Source organism: Terrapene carolina, unplaced genomic scaffold (genome assembly GCF_002925995.2).
Source record: "Terrapene carolina triunguis isolate 2854851 unplaced genomic scaffold, T_m_triunguis-2.0 Scaffold66, whole genome shotgun sequence".
NCBI lineage: Eukaryota > Metazoa > Chordata > Testudines > Emydidae > Terrapene > Terrapene triunguis.
The window spans coordinates 51,089,476-51,117,253 of NW_020664417.1; the positions used below are offsets into that span (position 1 = coordinate 51,089,476).

Consider the following 27,778-nt stretch of genomic DNA (forward strand, 5'->3'; position numbering starts at 1 on the left):
CCGGTGAATCTGTTCAACTTATTAGATGTCTTTATGCAAATGCATGGAGTGTGGGAAATATATAGGAAGAACTGGAAGTGTTAGTGCATATGCTAAATTATGACTTAATTCGCATCCCAGAGTCTTGGTGGGATAAATGTCATGACTGGAATATTGGTATACAGGAATATGGCTTGTTCAGGAAGGACAGGTAGGGAAAAAGGGAGGAGGTGTTACATTATACACCAAGAATATGTACACTTATTCTGAGGTTCAGAAGGAAGTAAAAGAAAAACCAGTTGAAAGTCTCTGTGTAACGATAAAAGTAGGGGAAATAGGGGTGACATCGTGGAAGGGATCTGTTATAGACCACGAAATCGGGAAGTGGAGGTGGATGAGTTATTTCTTGAACAAATAACAGAAATTTCTAGGCCTGTTAGTATTGGGGGATTATAACTACACAAACATCTGTTGGAAAAATAATACAGGAAAACACACAATGTCCAATAAATTCTGGCAGTGCATTAGAGGCAGCTTATTTTTTCAGAAAGTGAAGGAAGTAACTATGGGGACAGCCATTTTGGACTTGATTTTGACCAACAAGGAAGAATTGGTTGTGGATCTGAAGGTGGAAAGCAATTTAGGTCAAAGTGATCATGAAATCTTATTTCATGATTCTGAGGAAAGGTAAGCATGAGAGCAGCAGAATATGGACAGTGGACTTCAAAAACAGACTTTAACAAATTCAGAGAACTGGTAGGTAATATCCCCTGGGCAGAAAATCTAAGGGATAAAGAAGTTCAGGAGAGCTGGTAGTTTCTCAAGGAAACAGTATTAAAGACACAACTGCAAACTATCTCAGGGCATGTCTACACTTACCAGTAGATTGGCACTGCTGCAATCAATGCAGTGAGTGTCGATTTAGCCGGTCTGGTGAAGACATGCTAAATCGATGGGAGAGCACTCTCCCATCAATTTGTGTACTTCACCTCCCTGAGAAGTGTAAAGGAAGTCGATGGGAGATGCTCTCCCATCGACACAGCTCAGTGTAGCCACCGTGGTAAGTGGATCTAACTATGTCAACTTCAGTTACGTTATTCATATAACTGAAGTTGCGTACGTTAGATCGATTTACCACAGTAGTGTAGACCAGCCCTCAGTGTAAAGAAAATAAAGGAAGAATAGTAAGAAGCTAATATGGCTGCTCTTTAAAAACCTGAAAATCAAAAAGGAATCCTACAAGAAGTAGAAACATGGACAAATTTGCTAAGAAGGAGTACAAAAGAATAGCAAAAATGTGTAAGGACAAAATGAGTTACATCTAGCAAGAGACATGCAAGTCAATAAGAAGAGGGTCTTTAAATACATTAGAAGCAAGAGAAAGATAAAGTAAAGTGTATGTCCTCTACTTAGTGGGAAAGGAGAGTTAAGATACCTATTTTTTTAATACCTATTTTTTTAGTCTTCACTAAAGAACTGGTGAAAGAATATTCAGATAAGCTGGATGTATTCAAATCACCAGGACCTGATTAAATTCATCCTAGTATACTTAAGCAACTAACTGAAGCAATCTCTGAAGCATGAACAAGTATTTTTTGAGAACTCATGGAGGATGGGCGAGGTCCCAGAGACCTGAAGAAAAGCAAACAGTACCTCACATTATAAAGGGAAACAGAGTACCTGGGGAATTATAGACCACTTAGCCTAACTTTCATGCCTGTAAAGGTACTGGAACAAATTATTAAACCATCATTTTGTACGCACCTAGAGGATTATAGGGTAATAAGAAATCGACAGCATGGACTGGTCAAGAATAAATCATGCCAAACCAACCTAATTTCTTTCTTTAACAGGATTATTAGCCTGGTGGATAGGGAAAGTAGTAGATGTAATGTATCTTGGTTTTAGTAAGACTTTTGACACAATTCCACATGACATTCTCATAAGCAAACTAGAGAAATGTAGTCTAGATGAAATTACTATAAGGTCAGTGCACAACTATTTGAAAGACCATACTCAAATAGCAGTTACCAATGGGTTGCAGTCAAACTTGGAGGATAGATCTAGTGTCTTGTATTAAATATTTTCATTAATGACTTGGACAGTGGAGTGGAGAGCATGCTTATAAAATTTGGAGATGACACCATGCTGGGAGGGGCTATGAGCACTTTAGAGAACAAGATTAGAATTCAAAATGGGCTTGACAAATTTGAGAATTGGTCTGAAATCAACAAGATGAAATTCAATAAAGACAAGTGTGAAGTATTACACTTAAGGAAAAATCAAATGCACAACTACAAAAATGGGAATAACAGGCTAGGTGGTAGTTCTGTTGAAAAGAATATGGGGTTATAGTGGATCAGAAATTTAGAGAGTCAACAACATGATGCAGTTGTGAAAAATGGAAATATTCTGAAGTCTTATTATAATTATATATAATTCTGAAGTTCTTATTAACAGGAGTGTCATATGTGAGACATGGGAGGTAATTGTCCAACTGTACTTGGTATTGGTGAGGCCTCAGCTGGAGTACTGTGTTCAATTCTGGGTACCACACTTTCGGAATTATATGGACAAATTGGAGAGAGTCCAGAGGACAGCAACAAAAATGATAAAGTTTAGAAAACATGACCTCTGAGGAAAGATTTAAAAAAACTGGGCAAGTTTAGTCTTGAGGGGAAAAAAGAACAGAAGAGAGACCTAATAACAGCCTTTAAATATGTTAAGAACTATTATAAAGAGGAGAGTGACCAAATGTTCTCAATGTCCACTGGAGAGAGGACAAGAAGTAAATGCATTAATCTGCAGAGAGCGAGATTTAGGTTAGATGTTAGGAAAATCTTTGTAACTATAATGGTAGTTAAACTCTGGAATAGACTTCTAAGGGCTGGTCTACACTGCCGCGCTAGTTCGGCGGCTGGGGATCGAAGTTCCGAGTTCGATTTATCGCGTCTGGTCTGGACGCGATAAATCGAACCAGGAAGTGATCCCCGTCGACTGCGGTACTCCAGCTCAACGAGAGGAGTACCGCGGAGTTGACGGGGAGCCTGCCTGCCGCGTGTGGACCGCGTCTGAACCGCGGTAAGTTCGAAGTAAGGTATGTCGAATTCAGCTACGTTATTTACGTAGCTGAATTTGCGTACCTTACTTCGACTTGGGGGGTAAGTGTAGACCAAGCCTAAGACAGGTTGTGGAATCCACATCACTGGAGATTTAAGAACAGGTTGGACAAACATCTGTCAGTGATGGTTCAGGTTTATTTGGTCCTGCCTCATAGCAAGGGGTGGACTTAATGACCTCGCTCATGGTTTATCATTAATAGGAGAAAATAGTATCAAATATGGATCAGTCCAGGCATAATGAAAGCCCCTAATGATAATACGCCTGCATCAGGGTCATGTGACCAGCAAAACTTAAATTTAGTCATTTAAATTTTGGCCACTTAGGGGGTTAAACTGTCTACTGGCCAGGAGTCTGAGGAATCACCACAACCTTATTTGTATTAAATGGTGCAGTTTAACTAATTTTTACTAGGCAAGTGCAACCTGTAGAAACTGCTGGTTCCAGCATGCAGACTTGATCCAAGCAGGCTGGCTGAATTTTGTGCTGGATCCTGTATTAAAATAAAGGCAGTGGTGACACTTTCTGTAGGGCTGTACAAGCTGCATTTGGTCCACAAGCTGCACTTTACTTTTGCCTTAAACTCATAATAAAAATAGCTCACTTTTTTCTTTTCTTTTTTTAAATACTAAGTCAAATGAATGTGTTCTTAAATGATGCCTTGATGTACTGTTTCTGATTGGTTGCATATTCTTGTGTTTGATGTAGCATTAATCAAGCCTTCACAGGTTATAGTCCATAGGAGAATGCCTGATCCTATGGAGAGAGTGACAAATAAGGTTAACTCTCAACACATAGTACAAACATTATTAAGCTTTTCTATCTCAATTAAACCTTTTAGAGCATAAAGCCTGTAATTTCAAGGTCCTTGCAATGGCAAAGCAATCCTGATTAATTACTCCTATTTCTCTTTGAAAGTTAGACTGTGGATACTTTTACTTGTTACAAATCCTTTGAATTAAATGTCAAGCTTCCACCATAATGAAGATTTTACAGCCTTTCCTTTAAACTCAATAGGACAAACTGGTACTACATCCTAATATATCCATGAAACTAGCATTTCATAAGCTTCTCTTACCAATGGAAGTGGTGGATTCTCCATCTTTTGATGCCTTCAGATAAAGATTGGATACCTTTCTGAAAGTTATGTTTTGGTCAAACAGAAATTATTGGGCTCAATACAGGGATAACAGGATGAAATGTATTGGTCCCCTCTGACATTAAACTTGGGAAATCTATTTTTCCTTGTATCTGCCAGTTTCTTACATTATCTGTAAATACCTATGAATCAAAACAGCCCTTTTTAGGGATCTCCTCTAATTTGGGAGAGCTAAAAAAGTAAAGGAGAATCTCACCTTTTTTAAAGTAAGTTTCTAGCTCTCTTCCTTAAGATGATAGTTATGAGACTGTAACTGATGCATTGATCACTAGGACTGAAAGTCTGTCACTGGTACCTAAATATAACAAGTTATTCTGACTTTCCTTACAGACTCTGACAAGATTGTGACAAGGCTGGCCGTTGCGGTCTGGAAAACCATTGCCATGTGTCCTTTAGTATTTTCGGAGTGCCTAGAACAAGTTCACAGCTGTAGGGGATGGCACTCTTCAGGGCATCACAACCTCCCTTCCTATTTTAGGAGAATCCGCTACTGTCCAATTAAGCCATCTTTCTGTATGCTCTGTGGTGCAAAAGAAGTGGACAGCAGGCAGGACAGTGCCAGTATCTGGCCCTTTATTCACAATGAATAATTTAACCAGCTTTCAGGTTCCTGTTTTCATTTACTTTAGGTGTAATCCTGCATTCTTTTCACACACAAAATCCACAGTCTTCTTGGTCTAACCTTTGTCCCATCTCTATGGGGTCAGCTCTTTGAGTCATTATCCATTCCAGTCTGTCTTGAAGCAGTTCCTTGGAAACTCTGCAGCTAATCTAGTCCTTTTGTATGACATCTATTCATCTAGTTTTGGTTCTTCCAACCCTTCTTTCATCCTCCATTTCTAAGTTTAATAACTTATTTTCCTATATATTCTTCCAATCTTCTTTTCACGTGCCCAAAACATTTAAGCTTGGATTCCCTCAGCTTCTCTGATTGATACCATCTTCACTAATTTCTTCATTCCAAACATGGTCCATCCTTGTAACTCCAAGCGTTCATCTTCCTATTTTCATCTCCTGTCTCTTTCTCAGTGTCCAGAATTTGGGGCCAGACAAAAGTGCGGCCTAATTACCATCTTGTAGATTTTAGTTTTTAATTTTATAGGTATTCTGCTATGACAGATCACTCTACTCACTTCGTTCTATTTGGTCCATCTTTCCTGTTCTGCTTATAAATTCATCATGGAGTCTACCATTATCTTATACTATCATACTTAAACTTCCGTACCTTCACTATTGACTGGCCTTCCAAGACTTACAGTCTCATGTCTTCCTGAAAGATATCATGAAATCTACAGACCATATACTCTGTTTTATTTCTTCTGATTTTCATGCAATATGTACCTCTGTGGCTCTAAATCTTCTTCCACAACCTCTTTGCTCTCCCCCATGAACACTACATCATCTGCAAAAAGGATGCACCAGGGTGCCATCCTGGATGTTTTCTGTAAGTACATCAAACACTAACATGAAGAAAAAGGGGCTTACTGCCGAGCCTTGATGTATACAAACTTTTGCTATTAAGTGTTCAGTTTCTCCATGTGACCTTTTAACTGTGGTAACAGCACACTCATGCATGTCCTGGATTAATCTGATATAGTCTTCGGGTATCTGTTTCATATAGCACCAGATGACTTGTCTCAGGACATGGTCGTATGACGTTTCAGGATCAATGAATGTTATGTACAGGGTTCTCCTGTTTTTGCTATATTTTTCCACAAGCAATCCTAATACAGAGACAGCATCCATTGTTCACTTGCCTGACACAAATCCAAACTGATTGTCACTGATCTTTATTTCTCCTCATAGTCTCTTATCAATAACTTTCTCCCAGATCTTCATTGTGTGGCTCATGAGTTTAATGCTGCGATAGTTACCACATTCCTGTTTGTCTTTTTTTCTTTTAAATATTGGTACTAATGTGCATTTTCTCCACAAATCAGTCATCTTCTCAGGCTTCATCATGAAATTAAACAGTTGTGCCAATATATTCATGCTTACTTGCACTTCCATACTTCTGCTGGTATGCCATCAGGTCAAGAACTTACTTATTTTTTGTATTGATCAATGCTTCTGCAACAACTTCTTCTAGAACTAGTTGTTCTATCTCACTCAATCCTGATTTAGTTTTATCAAATGGCATGGTGCTCTTGGATTATTTTCATTCATAAACCTTTAAAAGTAATTACGTCACTGTTCTTTAATCTGGTTCTTATACAATATTCACACAGAAATCAATAATGCAGGATCTGGCCCTTTAATTGCTAGCCTATTAGTAAGGCACTGAATGCCACTAAACTTCTTTTGAGAACTAATGAGCCATAGTTTGCTGGTTATGCCTAAATCAACCAACAGCTTTTCTCCAGGAGCACATGAATGAGATAATATCCTCCACTACCAAACATCAACTTTATATTTCCAGATGTATTAATGAAACTTGTCATTCTCCAAAAGCTGCAAATCAGTAAGTAGTAAATTGAGCAGAAGTAAGTATTTACTTAGACTTAGACCAGTCAGTCTAAGTATACATTTTCAGTTTCCATAGTTTCAGGGGAATACAATTTGGGAATGCATGACTAGATCTTGCTTGTACTGAATTAGGATTAATATGATTTGTGCTGTGCTCTCTGTCAGAGAAATGTCTTTTAAAAACCTGCCATCTCTATGGGATTTCTTTCCTTACATCCATTCTGTCTCAGGTTGGTTTAACTTCTTTCAGTGTTTCTGTGTAGATTATCCCTATTGTCCATTGGGCTGTCTGGGGGCAGGGAGATGCTTTTTTCTAAATGAAGTCTGTTGTGTTATTAACTCATTCTCTTCCAGAGCTGGTGTTGAAAGTAATTTCACTCATACTTGTGATTTTGCTTTTAGCTCCTTTGCACCTTACTCAGTGCCCTCTCTATTTTATTTCCTCTGAAAGGTTCACTTTTTATTGTTATGCATTCTCTGTCATGTTCCATTGAATTCAGTACCCTAACTACATCACTTTGCAGTATACTTGAAAGGGGTAAAAGGTTCTAGTTTTTTATATGGATTAATCTCTGCCGAGATTTTCATTCTCAGTGTAAATCTTGGTTACCATTCTATAAGTTTATGAAAGTGAAATTGTAGTTTATCTTGGATTTTCATTAGATTTGCATCTCTTTCCAGAGATATCCATTCCTGTCAAGTTTCAGTCACTGAGAGACAAAATAATCCTTATTTTGAATTAACTTTAGGAAATTTTAAAAGGACCTCCCTTATCCTGATGAAGAACTTTTCTCTGTGTGACATTCTCATAGTTTTTTGAACTCACTCATTCATATTGTCAGTTCTTGTGAGCCTTGGGTACCAGATAAAGCAGCTTTCACAATCCATTAAAAGAAGACACATATTTTACCTCTGAGTAAAACAAGTAGCACTAAAATATCCTTTGGTTTATTCTTGAGGACAAATCTTCAGAATATAAGAAATAAAGGGTATGTTTCTTCCTATTTATCCCAATTTGTCTTCAGAAAACCAATCAGACTTTTACATTATAGATATGATTTATGATAAAGCATGTAATATTCATAGGCACACACATTTCTAATGTCATGTTATAGTAAAGGGTGGAGATAGAAGCTTAATCTCCCATCAATGACCAGAGGGGATTTACATATAGTTCCTATAATAATAATAGGAGTTATCCACCGAACATTCCCCACACACATGGATGAGAGAAAAGATACCTAAAACATGATAGCTTTATACAATGCATCCCTTAGTCACTCTCCTCTTCTTTTTAGCTTCTGGTAATAAGGTATTTGTAGTTGTTATGCTAGTTCTTTCAGTTTTTCTTAATCTTGGTGTTTTATCATGGGAGGGATATCAGTAGATTTTGAGGGACTGATCTTTTTCACCTCTCTTGCTAAAAACAAGATAATATATATGTGAACACATCTCTTCCACAAGGAAGTAAGGAATATGCACTTGTATTTCCCTGGTGAGCAGAATGACACATTTCTTAAGATCAAGAACTTGTTATAAAACTAGTTATCCTTACATTTCTTCTCTTTCTCTCAAAAAAATAATGTGGGATTATGTTCCTAAAGGTAAAGGAAAACATATCTGTCTTTGAACATTAGTTGTGTCTTTAAGGATTCTATTTAGTCCCCAGTACTAAAATTTAAAATCTGCTTGGTTTAGTTGTCTTCATGTTAAAGCTCTCTGATTGTGTAATGGATTTGCCATGTGTATTATGTCGGGGACAATCTCAATTCATAAGCAAAAGTACTAATGAAAGTGATAAATTATGAATGTTGCCTTTGGGCCAGTTATGGCCCATATTCTATTCTTGTTCTTTGCACAGAATTGTCTGTGATAGCTTGGCACACACAATAGAATGTGAGTAGAGTATGGCCCTTGGTATGGAGATGTTTGTTCAAGTTTCCCCTAAGCACCTCAATCTTGACTTCCCACCACCTCTGCTACTATAATTTTGGGTCTCCCATAAGTAGAGACTGACGGTTCTTCTAAATTGTGCACAAATTTCTGATGAGTTCAAGTCTTGTTCCCACCTTCACAGCTGCGGAAGGCCCCTTGAATGTGAAATGTGTTCAGCTTTGCTGGCCAGGATGTGGGGAGGAGCTGAGGATATGTAGGAAGCACCCTCTTTGTGGCAAGGAATCCAGCTCCACAAGATTTCCATTCATGGCACTACATGTGGAGGCAGGATTTGGGTTTTGAGAGCAGGGCAGCATAAGGGTGTAGCTAGAGAAGTTATCACTATACAGATGCTCCAGTCCATCTCTTCCCCTCATCCCTGTCTACTGACAGTACTAGGCTTGCAAAGGCTACTCCAAACAACAGAGTAGATTCCATAATGCAGCGTTGTTCATGTTCTGTGGTGTTGGAGGAAGATTTCTCCCTCTCCTTTCCTGTAGATCTCTACAGTAGTCAGCTGGGTTTGGTGGTTCGGAGTGGATTTGCCGCATAAATTATTTTTTGTAACATTTAAAAATAGCAGCTGCGATGAATCTACCAAACTGGTTTTCACTGTGACCTAAATAATGATTTACATCTCTGGAGATGAAAGCCTAGAGCTTTAATCCACACTGAAGTCTGTGCTGCTGTGGCTACACTGTCAGTACCCAAACTAGCAAGATTAAAGCTAACTAAGGTATATCGATACCTGCTGCTATTACAGCCCATTAGACCTCCCTAAGTCCCCTCTCTCTGTTAACCACAGTAACATCAACCATTTCAGAAAAAAACTCCTGTGCAAGCAGCTTTTGGAAGAAGAATAACTACCATCATTTTTAGCCAAGGAAATCAACACCATCCTTCAGTTTTAACTGAGGCTTCAAGTTGAGGACATTTTCCCTCTATCATTGCAAAATGTTAAAATAATATAACATCCCATTTCAGTGCTCTTTGTCCTTTAATCTGCTGGCTAGAGCTGTTTTCTTAATCTTATCATCATAATTTAGTTCAGCAAAGTGTTTAAAATATTGTTACATCTAGAGTGATGTATCTCTACAATTATTTAATAAGATTTGTAAAAAGCTATGTTTACATATGTATATACAAAATAGTAGTAGTCAAAAATAAAGAAATATCAGAAATAATTTAAAATACAGTATTTAATCCTAGAAGATTTAATGATCAGGCATTAGGATACTGGACATTCTCCTCAGCCCTATTTCTAGTAATATAGGGTGAGTGGAAATATATTAATTTCATTTCGTTCTTTTCCCTTTTATTGTCAGTGGTCTAGTGAGGACATCTTTATGGTATAGCATTGAATCTGTTTTTATTACACAGAGTCCACTAGAAAATTTGTAGAGAGAATGGGTAACAAAAATAAAATATGGCTCTAATACAAAGGCAATAAACAAAAATAGATATCCGTATATTCTCAAAAAAGGCCTAATCTTCTGAATGCCTAACAATATAGGTTTGGTATTGCTATCTACTAAAATACATAAAGTTAGTCATATAAATGGCTGTTATGTGTGTTCTATCCTTGTGTCTCAGAGTAAAGAATAATACCAGTTTTATGGAACTTTTGTCTGAAAACCAAAAAATTTTTGTTTCTCAGTTTTTAAATGAAAATGTCAAAATGTTTCCATGGAAAGTAGATTCTTTTTGTGAAAAATTTCATTTAATAAAACCCCATTTTTCATAAAAACCCAGTTTTGACTGAAAATGATAAATGGTAAAATAGCCTTATTCATTAAGCTTTGTATAAGCATCTGAAATTATAGATGCTTATATAAATTGAATCTTCAGAACTATTCACTTTATTCTGTGGGCCTCAGTTTTTGGGGGCTCAGCAACACACACCAGGGTGTCTCCTGCTGGACATCCAAAAATGAGACTTTCAGAATTACTGGCCATTTCAGAAATGTTGTCATCAGTAATTAGTGAGCCAATGTCTCCTGGCAAGGGAATGTGAGTCATAAAAAGGGTAAAGAGATTCAAAATAGTTGGTATCTTCAGAAGAATAAGGGAGCTGTGCATTTTCAAAACCTTTGAAGACCAGGTACAAGATATCTCAAGCTAGACTCACAAAATCTGAGGTACACAAAATTACTGGACACTTCTGAAAATTTGACCATAGTTTTTTGTTATTCAAACTAATGTTCTTTATCTTTTTAAAAATTGTGACCTTTAACATGATTTCTCCAAAAATGTTGAGATGAATACGCTGATGGGCACACCAGTACTGGAAAGTTTGGACTTCCATTATTTATGTTAATGTTTTTCTATGGATATATAGATGACTTCAGTTTCTAGTACTCTCAATACAGATTTTGGCATAAGCAATAACATTTTCTTTAACGCAAAAAATAAATGTTGAATCTGAAGAAAGCGTATTGATAATGAGATGCAGAAGCATAAACAAATGAATCAACCAAGTATTTTGTCCTAGAATGTCGATTGATCGTTCTAGAATTGAATGTGTTTTTGTTTTCCAGTATAATTGTACTGTATATTATTTATGTTTTTATTTTAGGCACAGAAGGGGCAGTGTTTGAGCACTCTGTGGAGACACCCCATATCAGAGCTGAACCTTCCCAAGACCTCAAGTAGGTGTTTGTTAAAAGAGTTGTTTAAAATTTATTTTTTCCCAACACCAATTAAGAAATCTTGATTTTTATTTTTTATTTATTAAGTAATCAATATCATTTAGACCATTCATTTATATATATTTTATTGGGCTTTTCCTGGTATATCTAAAACACCCACAGACTTCACAACAGATGATACCACAGTCAGAGAGAAAAATATCCTTTATCACAAATGATATGCACACCCCTTTACTTTTTATAATGTAACTTTCTCCAGTGCCAAACTAATCTAAATCATCGAGTTTGGGGTTTGTACACACACTATACCTTTTTGAACAGCCTTTTAAAAAAAAAATAGTCCCGTTTAATACAGTCCTGTCTAGCCGTGTGAAGCCCAGATCTTGTTTGTTTATGAGCTATTGCAGGAGATAAAAGCCAAAATGTCAACAGAAAGTAAACAGCCTCAGGTTTGTCCTTCATACAATACTTCTGTGGGTTTTTTAAAGGGTGTTTTTTGTTTTCTTCGGGAATTCATTTTTAAGTAAGCCAGTCTACCTCTCAAAATGTATTCAAAGTCATTCTGAGATGGTTGTATGTGTATATGGATATGTATGCATAAGTAAATTGTAAAAGGACAAAATCTAGAGTTTACTAAAGAGTCTATAAGACCAAGAAAAAGATAATTTAGAATGACTTGCCAATGGAGACCTTTTCATAAAGTTTATATGTTATTTCAGTGGTAGGTATTAATAATTTACACTAAAAGATGGAGAGATGAAATTTAAATGTGAAACAAACAATCATACTAGAATCTAAGGATTTTTTGTGATCTTTCCTAGCTTTACTTACTTCAAAGTTTACTGCAACTCTTCCATGGTTTCTGCACATTATAAACCCTTCTCGCTATCCTGCCTAGCAACATTTACAGTGCCAAGCTGTTCACTGGCTTCCAGAAGGAGGTTAGATGAGGCCCCCTCCATGCATTTTAAAGAACTATCAACCTAACATTGACTTCAGGGAGGCTCCGCATAGCCATACAGCATGCAGGATTGGGGCCTTTATTTTTTCCCCTCTCTCTCAGAAAATGGAAGGGTCTGACCAAAATTGAGCATTAAAACAGAACATTTTAAACTTAATGTAAGGCTTTTGGGGGGGCCTCCAGAGAGTGCAACACTCTTCCCCCCGCCCTCCTGCCAAAGGCTGTATTCTGTTGTTAAAAGTAGTTGTTGTCTACAGTAACCAGGTGGCAGGATTACTAACAGTGAGGAGGGCAGCAGAGACAGAAGAGAAAACACAAGTTGCTGTTGTTTCAAAAAGGCACAACCAGCAGCAATAGTCTCATGTGAGCAGGGCTGGCGCAATCCATTAGGTGACCTAGGCGGTCGCCTAGGACACTAACATTTGGGGGGCAGCGACCGCGGAGGCCGGATGTTCGGCCACCCCAGTCGTCAGCGGTATTTTGGGGGCGGGACCTTCCGCCACCTCTGTCGGGGGCGGTATTTCGGGGGCGGGACCTTCCGCCGCCTAGGGTGGCAAAAAAGCTGGCGGCACTCCTGCATGTGAGGGAGAAGTGGTACTTTTGCCACCCTAAAGCATATGGAGGATAGAAGCAGATGTACTTTGTCAGCATGCAGTATTCTGGATGTGATTTTAAGGGTTCATTTGAGTAGGGCTGTAATCTCCCTGATGCCTCTGTGTATGCAAATTGCACTATCCTTTATTTGCCATCACAACCCATTGCAAACTCACATCTAAATTGCAGTCTACTACCAACCCTAGTTCTCTTTTGGCATTTCTTTTTTCCGTGCTTCTCCTTCCCACTGAATATCTGCCAAACCAAGCATTCCCTTAAATCATTTGTTATCACGTGTGCTGCAATTAATGGGAATTCCTCAAAATCCTTCAACTAGCCTTCCCCTCTTCTTCTAACATCAGATTGATTTAGAGACAACACAAAGAAGGACAATTCAGCACCAATCATCATCAAATAAGACATTTATGAAACTGAAATAACTCCACATAACATTTTAGGCTAACAGCATTAATTTACAATTAAATTATTTTATTCTTCATTTATTGAATATGTATTATGCTCTGCCAGCTACCCCCAAATGTTTACTGCTATGTATTCATTAGGGTTCAGGGTTATTGCATTTGAAACCTCTGAAGTCATCTAAACAAAATCAAGTTATCAACCTCTGGAGTTAGGATTTTATGAAAGCTGACAATATATTTTAGTCTAGCACAGAAGATACTGGACAATTTACTAAATAATGACCTTGTATATGCAGCAGAATCTGCCACTGAAACTAGAAGGAAAATTATGACCATGTTTACTAGAGATGAGACTGAACTACAAAATTGGATGTGAACCCAGATTTTGACACCCACTAAATTAAGGGTTGTTTTTTTTTTTCTCAAATCTGACAGTTTGGCTCAGCTCATTATAGACAAAAGGGCGGGTTGCAGAATTCAGCTCTGGAGCTTGGTTTATACTCTGAACAGTGTCATCCCCCAAAAAATGTAAGGGTGTTCAGACTTTGGCCCATCTCTAATATTTGCTATTAAAATGTTCCTTTTAAAAATCATACACAATGCGGCTTTAAAACAACTGCATATTTGTCCCCTCTTCTGTGGCGTTTTTTTCCTTACATTTTTTCCTAATCTAGCCAGCCAGCTTTTGCTAGCAAAATGTTTTCCTACAATCCTTTGTGAAAGCTGATAAACCCCTTTAGATCAAGTCCATTGCCCAAAATATAATTGAATCTGACTTTCATTAGCTGAAACATGCAGAATAAAAGAACCGTGCTTTAGAATGAGCAAAATGAATTACATGTTAATAATTAAATCTCCAGATTTCCGTTGATACCTTTTCTCACAAGAATGCTGTGAAGGAACTAAACTGCCAAGATTATAGCCCCAAAATATTGGCTTTAATGATAATAATGCATTAAAACACGGTGCACTAATGGGTAATATCTATGCACAAAAGAGTCAGCCAGTGGTTATATGCTGATAGCTATGCCCTGAATCACCTTCTTAATAAGGGGGTAAATTACTTTGTTGTTGTTTCCTACCTCTGGGGAGAACTAGAAGATCAAATTTAATAGCTTTTTTTTCTTCTATGTCAAGACTAGTATACCATTGACTATTAGCTAATCCTGAAAGCTAGTGCTGGGCATAATGAGATGGAAATTGATCAAGCAGCAAGAAGCAGATAAAGCCCGTAAGATCTCATTTTGACTCTGATCAGTATCGAAGATACACAAATCCCACAGAATGGTTTTATGTTTTCCACAAAGCTACAGCCACATGACATCTCTAAGAGCCTTTGTCTAAAAGGCTGCAGTAGGTAGCATGCTAACATAGCAGTGTGTCCTTTCTGTAAAAGCTTGAGGCCAGGGAAGGGGTGACACAGTTTTGTCATTGAAATGGTCGAGGTTGAGAGAAGCTAGGCTGAGAAGCTATTTGAAGTTGGTAGGAGAGGTGTGATCTTCTGTTCATGCACTTTATCCAGAAAAAGCTAACAAACCAATCTTCGACACAAGGGAGAAGATGCTATAGCCTGAGACAGTCCAAGCCCCTGCTTTTTTAATTTTTTTTTTGGTAGAACGTTAATGGCTATAAATTATTGCCAGTCTCTCGAGCTATGACCAGATGGATTTTAGTGACCTTCTCATTCTCTGACTTTTTTCACAAATTGGTTTCATTCCCAAATTGATCTTGCCTTCAGATATTCTGTATTTAAACTGATATGTTTTTGTGTTGATACAATTAGAAAAATGGATTTGTATCTCTAATTGGTGAGAATAACTTCTTCCTTATCTTTATACTTACAGAGGGGAGGGTGTGTGTGCGCACCATCACTATGTCCGTCTGTATGCTCCATTTTTCCTGGTTAATATGACAGGCACCTGTTAGTTCTGACCTTTTATAAGATTGACAAAGAGCTTCCATTATATGCCCCTGTTTTTATATGCTTGCATTTTTCAAAATCATTCACCTCTTGGATTGATATTTAGGACCCTTAGTCTAAGCGCAGAGATGACTATTCTTTGAAAAAATATGGCCCAAATCCTTTCTGCTGTTTTAAAAGATCAAAGAGTGAGAAATATACCCTTCTTCAAATATTAAAAAAACACCCTACTTTTTTGTCACAGGCCTTTAATAGAAACAGCTAACACATGAAATGCAGTATAGACATAGTTCTCACTTAAACACTAATGTTCTAAGCTATTGAAAAATCACTTCTGAGCATGCTCAGTGACAATTAAGTAAACCTGTTAGCAGAGCCAATTGAAACCCCATCCTCTTTTTAAGGTCACTGCACTTCATGATTCTCCTCTCTGGCCTGACTAGGAGGTTCGAGACATTAGCTGCTACTCTGAGTGCTGTTGTGTCTCAAAGCTCAACTGTGCAAGGTACTGAGCACTTTGGTTCCAATCCAACAAAGTATTGTCCAGCTATACCAAAAGAAGAACAGGAGACAATCGATATGGATTTAATCAGATCACAACTTTATTATTAGATATCTGGGACTACTGGCAGATAAAAGTGTATAGTGCAGGCAACTCCATGTTCATTCAAATAACTACTCGAGGCTTCCACCAGCCCCCCTTCATTTTCCATCCTGCCAGCCCATGGCTTGGACCCTACCATCCACCCACGTTGTAGCAGTGTTAAGGTGGGCTATAAGAAAGGGGGTTGGCTTTGTGCCATACCAATCATAGGAGCCTCGATTCCCCCACCCCCCTTCCATTATTTTAACCAGCACCTCTTTGTAAGTCCTTTACCAGGCCATTTATCTGGTCACTGGATGCCTTCCCTATGGAGTACCTACACCGGACATCTGCCCCACACTTACAAAATGAATTGCAACATACAGCCTAACTCCCTTTCCTCCCCACCATAATAAGTCCTCCCTAATACCCGCTGTGGGGAAAGCAAAAAAAAAACCCACTCCACCTAGCCCAATCTGGTGGTGAGGGAAAATTCCTTCCTACCCACTCCCCTAAAAAAGGAGCAACTAGCGCAATGCCCACAGCAGGTCCTAACCAAATCTGATATTTGCCACCTTGAGGGGAAGGAGGGTGGGGCTACCTTGCTTGCTGCCTGGAGAAAGGGATTCTAATGTCAGAGCTTACACCTTTCAAAACCTTGCTCCCTTACCTTCTCAGGGGATGAGTCAGTGTTGCCAAGCTGACCCCCCCTCACTTTTTTGCAGCAGTTTCTGACCTCCTTCCCCCACCCCCACCCGTAAAACACTGCTACCTTCCTCTGGTGTGGTGTGATCATTTAAGCACATGTTTGAAGTTAAGCATATCTTTGAAAAGTCACGGAAGACGGGAGAGATTCCAGAAGACTGGAAAAGGGCAAATATAGTGCCCATCTATAAAAAGGGAAATAAGGGCAACCTGGGGAGTTATAGATCAGTCAGCTTAACTTCTGTACCCAGAAAGATAATGGAGCAAATAATTAAGCAATCAATTTGCAAACATCTAGACGCTAATAGGGTGATAAGTAACAGTCAGCATGGATTTGTCAAAAACAAATTGTGTCAAACCTTCCTGATAGCTTTCTTTGACAGGGTAACAAGCCTTGTGGATAGGGGGAAATGGTAGACGAGATATATCTTGACTTTAGTAAAGCTTTTGATACTGTCTCTCATGACCATCATAAACAAACTAGGGAAATGCAACCTAGATGGAGCTCCTATAAGGTGGGTGCAAAACTGGTTGGAAAACCGTTCCCAGGGAGTAGTCATCAGTGGTTCACAGTCATGCTGGAAGGGCATAATGAGTGGGGTCCCGCAGGGATCAGTTCTGGGTCTGGTTCTGTTCAATATCTTCATCAGTGATTTAGATAATGGCACAGAAAGTTAACTTATAAAGTTCGCGGATGATACCAAGCTGGGAGGGGTTGCAACTCCTTTGGAGGATAGGATTAAAATTCAAAATGATCTGGACAAACTGGAGAAATGATTTGAAGTAAATAGGATGAAATTCAATAAGGACAAATGCAAAGGGGAGGGATAGCTCAGTGGTTTGAGCATTGGCCTGCTAAACCCAGGGTTGTGAGTTCAATCCTTGAGGGGGCCACTTAGGGATCTGGTGCAAAAATCAGTACTTGGTCCTGCTAGTGAAGGCAGGGGGCTGGACTCGATGACCTTTCAAGGTCCCTTCCAGTTCTAGGAGATAGGATATCTCCATTAATTTATTTATTTAAAGTACTCCATTTAGAAAGGAACAATTAGTTGCACACATACAAAATGGGAAATGACTGCCAAGGAAGGAGTACTGCGGTAAGGGATCTGGGGGTCACAGTGGACCACAAGCTAAATATGAGTCAACTGTGTAACACTGTTGCAAAAAAAAGCGAACATTATTCTGGGATGTATTAGCAGGATTGTTGTAAGCAAAATACAAGAAGTAATTCTTCCACTCTACTCTGCGCTGATTAGGCCTCAACTGGAGTATTGTGTCCAATTCTGGGCGCCACATTTCAGGAAACGTGGAAAAATTGGAGAAAGTCTAGAGAAGAGCAACAAAAATGATTAAAAGTCTAGAAAACATGACCTATGAGGGAAGGTTGAAAAAATTGGGTTTGTTTAGTCTCGAAAAGAGAAGACTGAGGGGGGACATAACAGTTTTCAAGTACATAAAGGTTGTTACAAGGAGGAGGGAATTGTTCTTCTTAACCTCTTAGGATAGGACAAGAAGCAATGGGCTTAAATTGCAGCAAGGGAGGTTTAAGATGGACATTAGGAAAATCTTTCTAACTGTCAGGATGGTTAAGCACTGGAATAAATTGCCTAGGGAGGTTGTGGAATCTCCATCATTGGAGATTTTTAAGAGCAAGTTAGACAAACACCTGTCAGAAATGGTCTAGATAACACTTAGTCCTGCCATGGGTGCAGGAGACTAGATTAGAAAAAACAATGAGGAGTCCTTGTGGCACCTTAGAGGCTAACAAATTTATTTGGGGATAAGCTTTCGTGGGCTATAATCCACTTCAGCAGATGCATGGAGTGAAAAAAAGTAGCCAGGTATAAATATACAGCACATGAAAAGATGAAAGTTGCCTTACCAAGTGAGGGGTCAGTGCTAACGAGGCCAATTCAGTTAGGGTGGATGTGGCCCATTCCCAGCAGCTTACTGTATTTTTCACTTCATGCATCCGATGAAGTGGGTTTTAGCCCACGAAAGCTTACGCCCAAATAAATTTGTTAGACTCTAAGGTGCCACAAGGATTCCTCGTTGTTTTTGCTGATACAGACTAACACGGCTACCCCTCTGAAAACAGAGACTAGATTAGATGACCTGTCAAAGTCCCTTCTAGTCCTATGATTCTGTGATAAGCCCATTGATTTCATTGGAACTATTCCTTTTCTTGTGTCAAGGACATGCTTGATTATTTTTTTGGAGCAGAGCCTTAGTGCTCAGCATCTTACAGAATCAAGCTGTCTTGGGCGGGGGGCGGGAACAGCAACGTTCTCCAAAAAAAACTGTATTAACTTCAGGAGGAAATCATGGGTGCAAAAACACTTCCTTCAAATCCTATAATCTTATCTTCATCCTTCCAATGTTTGCCTACTATGCAAGCTTTTATTTATTTTTAAAAAGCTTGTTATATTGTAAGGTTAGAGCCATCACAATTTCAACAACTATGCTGCTGTTCTAACAAACTAGCATTTCAGAAACCTGTCTCCAACCAACCAATAGCAACAACACAGGGAAGTGTGAACTTCAGACTAGTTGCACTCATTTAAAGGCAAACGTTATTTAAGCACAGGAAATTTTTCTTTTTCTCTTAAAAACAAGAATATTACATTTTAAAAATGTAAATGCAACATTTTGACTTAATTGGTAAAATCACCAAAAAACAAGCTTGGGTTTAACAGAAACGCTAACTTGCCGCATTACACCTGTGTAATTTCTATCAGATTTTTCTGTTTAAATTTGTGCATCATAAAATTTGTGTTGTGCATCATTAAGGATGTGCAGTGCAGTTGAGTCAGCATTGCTACTGAAACCTTAATATTTGCAGTTCCTGTCTTTGTGATGTTAACTGTGCAGGCTTTAATATTGGATTGATGTAAGAAGCTTTTTTATTTAATCCACATTTATTTTCCTTAACCTCTCTTTGTGTTACATTTCACTTTAGACACTTTATCATTCTCGTTACTCTTCTTTGCAATCTCTCAATTTTCTCTATCATTTCTATTGTATAATGCCCATATTTATGCAGAGTATTCCAGCTGTAGTCTAACCAGTTCAGAATAAAGGGAAATGATTATCTTCCTTGCCTCTGTAGTTTTGTTCTGTCTTCAGTGGCTCTGAAGATAGAATTCACTGTCAAAACGGAAGAAAGGGCCACTTGGCTCCCCTCTGGTGGCATGGCCTGCTGCCAAAAGATAGAAAGAAATGTCTGGTCTCTGCTAAAGATGGTACCTGTCATAAGGGAGGTAACTGAAAATAAATTGACTTACCAAATCTTTCCTGACACTTGTTTTCAAAAACAAAAAAGTTTGGTTGAGTCCAAGTGCAACCAATTGGGGAGTGTGCTTTACAGGTTCTCCTCTGTGCCTGATGATAGAACAGGTTGGAAAAACTTCAACAGAACTATTTTCCGTAAGAGAATGCAGTTCCATCAAAATCAATATGCTTTGTGAAATTGTGTCAATCTCCCTGAAATTTTGTTTTGGAGGAAAAAACTGGGAAAAGAAGTTCCAACAGTATCAAAATGTTCTATTTCAGTGTTTCAAAATGAAACATTTTGATTTATTGTTTTGAAATTACTTTGTTTCAAAAAAATTTAATTTGTATTATATTCTATTTTAAAATAGAATATAGAGTAAAAATTCAAAATCAAAATAGAAATGTAGAACTGGACTCAAACTCAGTAGGTTGAGTCCAATCCTCTGCACTGATACAGGCCTAAGTATTATCTAGACCATCCCTGACAAGTGTTTTTCTAACCTGTTCTTAAAATCCTCCAATGATGGAGATTCCATAACCTCCCTAGGTAATTTGTTCCAGTGCTTAACTACCCATTCAACTAGGAAGTTTTGCCTCCTATCTAACCTAAATCTCCCTTGCTGCAATATAAGCCCATTACTTCTTGTCCTGTACTCACTGCATACAGAGAACAATTTATCCTCCTCCTCTTTACAACAGTGTTTTATGTACTTGAAGGCTATTATCAGGTCCCCACTCAGTCTTCTCTTCTCTAGACTAAACAAACCCAAATTTTCAATCTTTACTCAAAGGTCATGTTTTCTAGGCCTTTAATCATTTTTGTTGCTCTCCTCTGGATGTTCTCCAATTTGTCCACATCTTTCCTGAAGAACTCCAGTTGAGGCCTTATCAGTGTTGAGTAGAGTGAAAGAATTACTTTTGTCTTGCTTACAGCACACCTACTAATACATCCCAGAACAATATTTGTTTTTTGGGGTTTTTTTGCAACAGTATTACTTTGTTGACTCATATTTAGTTTGTGATCCACTATCAGTGTACTCTCTATGCCATTATCCAAATCATTTATGAAGATATGGAATGGAAACAGATCCCAAGACAGATCCCTGAGGGATTCCACTCAATATGTCCTTCCAGCTTGACTCTGAACCATTGATAACTATTCTCTGAGCATGGTTTTCTAACCAGTTGTGAAACCATCTTTTAGTTGGCTTGTCTAGGCTATATTTGTCTAGTTTGCTTATGAGAAGGTCATATGAGATACTATCAAAAGCATTACTGCTCCCCCTCTATCCACAAGGCCTATTACTCTATCAAAGAAGGATATTAGTTTGGACTGATATGATTTGTTCTTGATAAATCATGTTGACTGTTACTTATCACCTTATTATTTTCTACATGCACAAAAATTGATTGATTTGTTCCATTATCTTTCCAGGTACCATAGTTAAGATGACTAGTATATAATTACCTGGGTTGTCCTTATTCCCCTTTTTATAGATGGGTACTATATTTGCCCTTTTCCAGTCCTCTGCGATTTCTCCTTTCCTCCAAGAGTTCTTAAAGATAATTGCCAATGGCTCAAATATCTCTTCAGCCAGTTCCTTAAGTATTCTAGAATGTATTTCATCAGGCCCTTCCAACTTGAAGACATCTAACTTGGCTAAATTATTCTTAATTTGTTTTCCCCTATTTTAGCCCCAGATCCTACCCCATTTACACTGATGTTAATTGTATTAGTCTTTTGATCGCTGTTAACCTCTTTGGTGAATACCGAAGCAAAAAATGCATTTAACATTGCAGCTATTGCTGTGTTCTCTGTTATTGTCATTACCACCTCATTGAATAATAGGCCTACCCTGTCCTTGGTCTTCCTTTTGCTTCTAATGTATTTGTAAAATGTTTTCTTCTTACCTTTAATGTCCCTAGATAGTTTAACCTCATTTTGTGCCTTAACCTTTCTAATTTTGTCTCTACATGCTTGTGTTGTTGTTTTTTATATTCCTCCTTCATAATTTGGCCTAGTTTCACTTTTTTTATGAATGAAGCATTTCAATTGATTTGCAACTATTCTATTTTTCTTTTAATTTATTTTACAGCAAATTTTGAAATTGTTGGTTTTCGCTCCACTGGGGAACAAAGCTAGATTTCAAAATTTTGAAATCATTTGTAAAACAGATTTTCCATCCTCCACTCAGCTGTAGGATATGAAACTGTTAGAACCACAGATAGAGAGCTTTTACTTAAGCTGTAATAGCTTATGATTTTTAGCACTGAAAATCTCCAGTTCATTCCCCAGTATATTAGCCAACATGGCGGCTTGCACACAAAAGATGAAAAAAAGCTTTTGCTGCTGATTTTTCTGAATTAGTTCATCTGTGGTATCCCTGTAAAGACTTAGAGAAATACCCCTACACCTTGCAACCAGACTTTGCCTCCCTCAGTTAAAGCACACAAGATATTTTTTTAAAAGATCTTGTTCTGTTTCACATTCTCACTTGGCAAGGTAATGTTTTCATTTTCTAATGTCTGATGTGTTAGCTTTGTGCAAGCAAGTATGCTGAATCATTCTACTGTCACAGTTTCATTTAAGTCCTACTAAACCTTAGGTGGTCAATACAGAATGTTGTAATGATGAGGTTTTCAAGTACTAACATGTTAGATATTAAAAAGCAAAAACAAAAAATAGCTTTTTTATATGAAAAATAAGATGGCAATACATTCAGAAAGGTTTTTGAAAACTATCAAGCAGTTGCCAGGCTTTCTTGGGTAAAGGACACACAACTGACCTACAATGAAAATCATTTAAAGGCTTCTATTTTCCCCCTGCCCAACTCTCACCCCTGGATCTATCATAAACTATTATAAATCTAATGTAAATAAGTTTCTGTTGTAAATTTAGATTCCATATTAATAGCTGTTTCATTTACTCTACTAACATTGACTCTTAGCTGCACCCCTTAAAATGCCCAACATTCACTTAACTTTCTTGGTTGTTTCCACCCTCCTCCAATGTTCCAAGATGGTTTTTTTGGCTTTGTTTTTATACTTCCTTGTCTTTTGGGTTGTTTCCCTATATTCTCATAAATCCTTAGACATCCTGGGGATGCCCTTGCTCACTCTATAATCTATAGATTCACACACTAGTCCTCTTTAACTTTCCTCAGACCTCCTGGTCATTCCTGAAGCTTCATTACACTTGACGGGTGCTGTCAATTTAATGTTGTTGCCCTCTCCAACACTTCTCCAGACTTCCTTATTGCCTATTAGCCAGGATGGGTAAGGAATGGTGTCCCTAGCCTCTGTTTGTCAGAGGGTGGTGATGGATGGCAGGAGAGAGATCACTTGATCATTACCTGTTAGGTTCACTTCCTCTGGGGCACCTGGCATTGGCCACTGTTGGTAGACAGGATACTGGGCTGGATGGACCTTTGGTCTGACCCAGTATGGCCATTCTTATGTTCTTATATTCTCTTCACTAATTCTCTAGTACTTGTAATAAATAAAGATAATGACAATTTCAGAGCCTCTCCTACTCCATTTTATGTCTATCTCTTCCTCTTCTAACTTTCTTTTGGGTTCTCAGAAGAGATCGTGCAGCTTGGCCTTTGAAGAAGTGATTTTCCTCCCAACCTGTGTAGGTCTATTAATATTCAAGTATTCAGTTACTACGATAATGCAGATCCACTATAATGAAGTAATGGAGTTTGCAGTGCAATTAGTATTCAGCTTTTAGTACAGTGCATTGATTTCTGGGTTAATGAGCGCTTTAGGAACTATAAAGGTGACAATGACTTGTCCTACAGCCAATGATATTGGTTAGATATGAAGGTGGACATAACAGCAAATGGTACAGTGACTGCCTTACTGTCCTGATACTCAGTCACAAAGGTTTCATCTTTATTTAAATGTGTTGTCAATGACCTGTAAAGTTAGATGTGGAAAGTATAAGTGAAAAATTCATATTTACTGGTTTTCAGGAAGGGGTCCCCACTATTTCCATAGTGAATCCACTTCGCTCCCTTCATGAGGTCACAACACCTAGGTCCAGATTTTGCCCTTGAATGTATGTCAGGCTGCCACTGAAGTCAAAGGGAGGGATATGTGTGCATCTGAGGACAGATTTCAGCCTTTAGAATACAGCTGATGATCATTGCATAGAATTAGGATTCTATGAGTCTGGCACATAGATGTATATTTCTTTTCCTTTTAATTCCATTAACAGAATTGATTAGATCCTAGAGTTACTGCATTCCAGTGGTTACAAACAAATATTTTAAATTTCATGTACAGATTTGAAACTGGTGTCCAACAGGGTCCAGGAAAATTGACCTTCAAGGCAATGTACTAGGTTAAATAAATCAAGAAAATATTTTTTCAGTACATTTGTTCAATAACATTTTACATATTTTTTTTAAAAGTGGGTGTATTCAACTATAATAAATATTATAAATAATGGGAATAAAGTGAAAATAATCATTTTAATTACCAAGCACCCTGACTCCCACAGCCAAAGCACATAGGGCAATAAATTACTTTATCATAATAATAATGATAAAAAAATATTTATGTGAAACCAGCTCATGAATGAATGCAAGTTCAAGGGTGAGCCATGAGTTGTGCGGAGTCAACATCTCTGCTTGTCAGTGTTGATTAGTGCCCCTTTAATATATTTTGTCTCTCTCCTTTGACGTAATTTGTACTTCCTGATCATTTTCTTTTTAGAGTGTTGTTATTTATGAGAATTAAAGTGCACGTCTACCTAATAAGGTCACAGTTGAAAAAAGTATTTTTCAATATATAAGGTGACTCTTGGAAATTTAGGGACCCCAAGTCACCCTGCCCAGCTGGACACATACATCGGTGGGGGAGGGGGTGCTGTAAGAAAAGGGAGAGGCTGCTGCTGCTGCTTGAAAGACCCATGCAAGGGATTCCCGCACCAAAGAACTGGTAATTCTTGGGTGGGCCTAATATAGAACATTCTTCCAGAGCAAAAAGAAACAAGGTAAAATTGTAAGGCCCTGCTGTCCTGCCTGGAGAGACAGGAAATGGCCTCTGTCCCTATTCCAGGTGTGAGTAGGTGAATTATAGATCAGAGATGCCTGGGTAGAGCCCTCACCTTTTCTCCCCTCCCACTGTGTGGCAGATCAAAGAGATGCAGGGTGAGGAGTAGATAATGTGTAGAATGAGGCTCCCCAGCAATAGTGGGCAAAGTAGTGCTGTAACTCATTCACTGAGGTCTCTGCTATGCTTCTCTGCCAGCTTTTAGTGAGATGGGTGCTCTCCCACTGATCCCCACATCTCAGGTCTGCTACATGTTTTTTCAGATATTGTCTTTCCCTGTCCTCCCCCTCAACTGTGTCTTTTATGGGAGGAATGTCACTCTCCCTGGAAGGCTGCCAGTTTTTCTGGGATTGTGGAAAAGGGCACATGTGCTTCTTCCCAGTCCCTTTGCTAATTGCCCCATCTATTGTCTCTCCCATCTCTTGGAAGAGTATGACATAGATTGGGGTATTTTTTAGGGGAATGAGTGGGGAATGGGCTACAGGAGTGCTCATTACAACCTTTAGACATCTTTTCCTACAGAGGGAAGAGGTTCTCACGTTGATCTTGCCACCCCCGTTCTAGAGAAACTCCCCCATGCATTGGTTCCTCCTTCTCTATCCCACCTCCAGGAGAACCACAAAAGTTATGCTGCCTGGGGTATGTTCCGCAGTTGAGACAGCAAGGTCTGGAGTTGTCCTCTATTTGGCAGATCATGTTGCTATCTAATGTATATTACTCTCAAAAGACAGATGGTCAAACTCTGTGCTAACTTGCAATCCTATTCAATTCAATTAGATTGAATAAGGGGTGTAAATCAGTGTTGAATACGACCACAGTGGCATTAGAATTTCTCTGCAGTCCTCCTGAAGTTCTCATATCTCACTGTTTCTTTATCCTTCGCTTCTACTTCCCTTTCCTTACTTTCTGCTTTTTGTTTTCCTAATGATTCTCTGTCATAATCCATGACATTGTCACTGTAACCTAGGATGTCAAACATATGCCAGACTAATTTCTCAGTGCCAGCATGTCACATTAGAATATGTGTAACTGTGATCAGCCAAGAGTCTTATTTCGATCTTCAATCTGTGACATTAAAATAAAGTTTGGATCTTATAGGCTACATTCATTTGCTCCTGCTGACAGAACATGGTGAAAATTTTATCCAGTCACTGAATATTTGCCTGGCACATTTTTGTATCTTTATTGAGTTGTTGATTCAGCTGCCAATCTAAGACAATTTTACTGCCCACAAGCAGCAGTGGATACATCACATGGTTGACACACTTCTCTCAATATGCCAAAATTTTCATAATGGGTACCTAATAGACAAGATAGATTTTTCTTTTCTTTTTGTTGGTGGATCTTTACTCTTGTAATACTATAGAAGTCCATAAAATAATACTAACTGAAAAAGAATCTGAATAAGGGGAAATGGATGCCCTTCTTCATGTGTGTTTTCTGGGTAGCAGCGCATTTTTAAATACTCCTGTTCCTTTTTAGCAGACTTAGCTTACAATGCTAAGTTTTACTAGCTACTTGCACATGCTAGAGGGAAAGGACTCCAGTGATACCATGGGAAGAGAAATTAGAGGCCCTATCTATACAGATTGAAATTTGGTTTGGTTGTTCTACTGAACATTGTGGGCTGGATTTTCTGCTCGAGGGGCACAAAGCAAACTGAAGTCTATCAGATTCCCACAGGAGAATTCTCCCTGTGTTGGGCAAATCTCTGCTGATGTAAAGCCAGTTGATATAACCCTATACCAGCTTCCCTACCAACTCTGTGTAAGGGGGAAGACAGAGACATGAAAGTTGTGGACTGGCGATGAGGCAGACATGGAAAGGGTTAGAGTGGAGCAGAGGCCCCTAGGCCTGATCCTCCACTGAGGTAAACTCCAATAGACAAGTTAGATTAGGCTCCCTAGTGCTCTGTATTCCACTGAGTGGCTGAGGATCAAGGAGCCACAACCAGCTCACTGTGAATCAGGGCCTATATGTTTTCTGAGCAGATGAGGAGGAGAAACAATGAAGCAAAACAAGGCCCCCTAACAATTTTTTCAACTGAGGGTACCTTGAAATTGCATGAGATGGAAAAACTCAGGTCCTGACCCCTTACCCATCATATGGTATTCTTGGCCAAATTCCGAGGTGAGTAATTAAATTATGCCTTCCTAAATTGCTCCTTGTAGCTGAAGTATAATGCTACTGTGGACAGATGACCCATTTCATCCCAAAAGGGTTGGCCTTCAGAAGCGGGCAAAGTGATCCTCTGTTTGTAATAGTGTCTGAGGATCCCTCTGGGTGAAAGGTTTAATGTAAATGTAAGATTGGTAACATCATGAATCTGCTCGTTGCCCAGTACACAGTGTTTGGGTAATTCAATTCACTAGTGGACCATCAACCAGTCTTCTCAGATCCAGCACAATGGAATATCATAAATGTAAGGTTCATGTGTTATTTCAATTTAGTGTCATGTGTCATTTGAACTTTGAACCGAAATATTGAGATTGGTTTAGTCTGGATAGCTGTTCTGTCTGGAATTGGCAGATTACATTTTTAAAGATCCTTGTTTTAAAAGCATACTTCTCTTTCCTGCTACATTAAGGTGTCTGTCTAATAACAGAGGTAGTATAAAGTTTTCTGCTCTGTGAGATCTGCTTGTTGTCTTGGGTATTAAAAAATGAAATCATGTGACTAGGAATCACTCACAGAAGTAAATGCCACTCTGACAGGCCATTAGTAAATTTGAAAGGAAAGCAGATTCTTGCTACAGTATTCAGAAGAGACCTTTGCTGCCAGGGCCGGCTCCAGGCACCAAGCACCCAAGCTGGTGCTTGGGGCGGCACCTGGAGGGGGGCGGCGGCGCGGCGCTCTGGCCGCCGGGGGGGGAGAGCCGAGCCCCAGCTGGGGCTCGCCGCCCTCCCCCCAGGGCTCCGGCCGCCCTGCCCCCGGCACTCTGGCCGCCGGGG

At 38.7% G+C, this 27,778-nt stretch overlaps 1 protein-coding gene across 3 annotated transcripts in view; it reads left to right on the forward strand.

The window, feature by feature from the left end:
- Positions 1–27,778, forward strand: part of SGCZ (sarcoglycan zeta) — a 389,983-nt gene that overhangs the window by 345,269 nt on the left and 16,936 nt on the right. For all 3 annotated transcript variants that reach the window (XM_026648155.1, XM_026648157.1, XM_026648156.1), the window contains one exon: positions 11,235–11,307. In XM_026648155.1, coding sequence (XP_026503940.1) covers positions 11,235–11,307 — 73 coding nt within the window. The remainder of the gene's footprint in view (positions 1–11,234; positions 11,308–27,778) is intronic.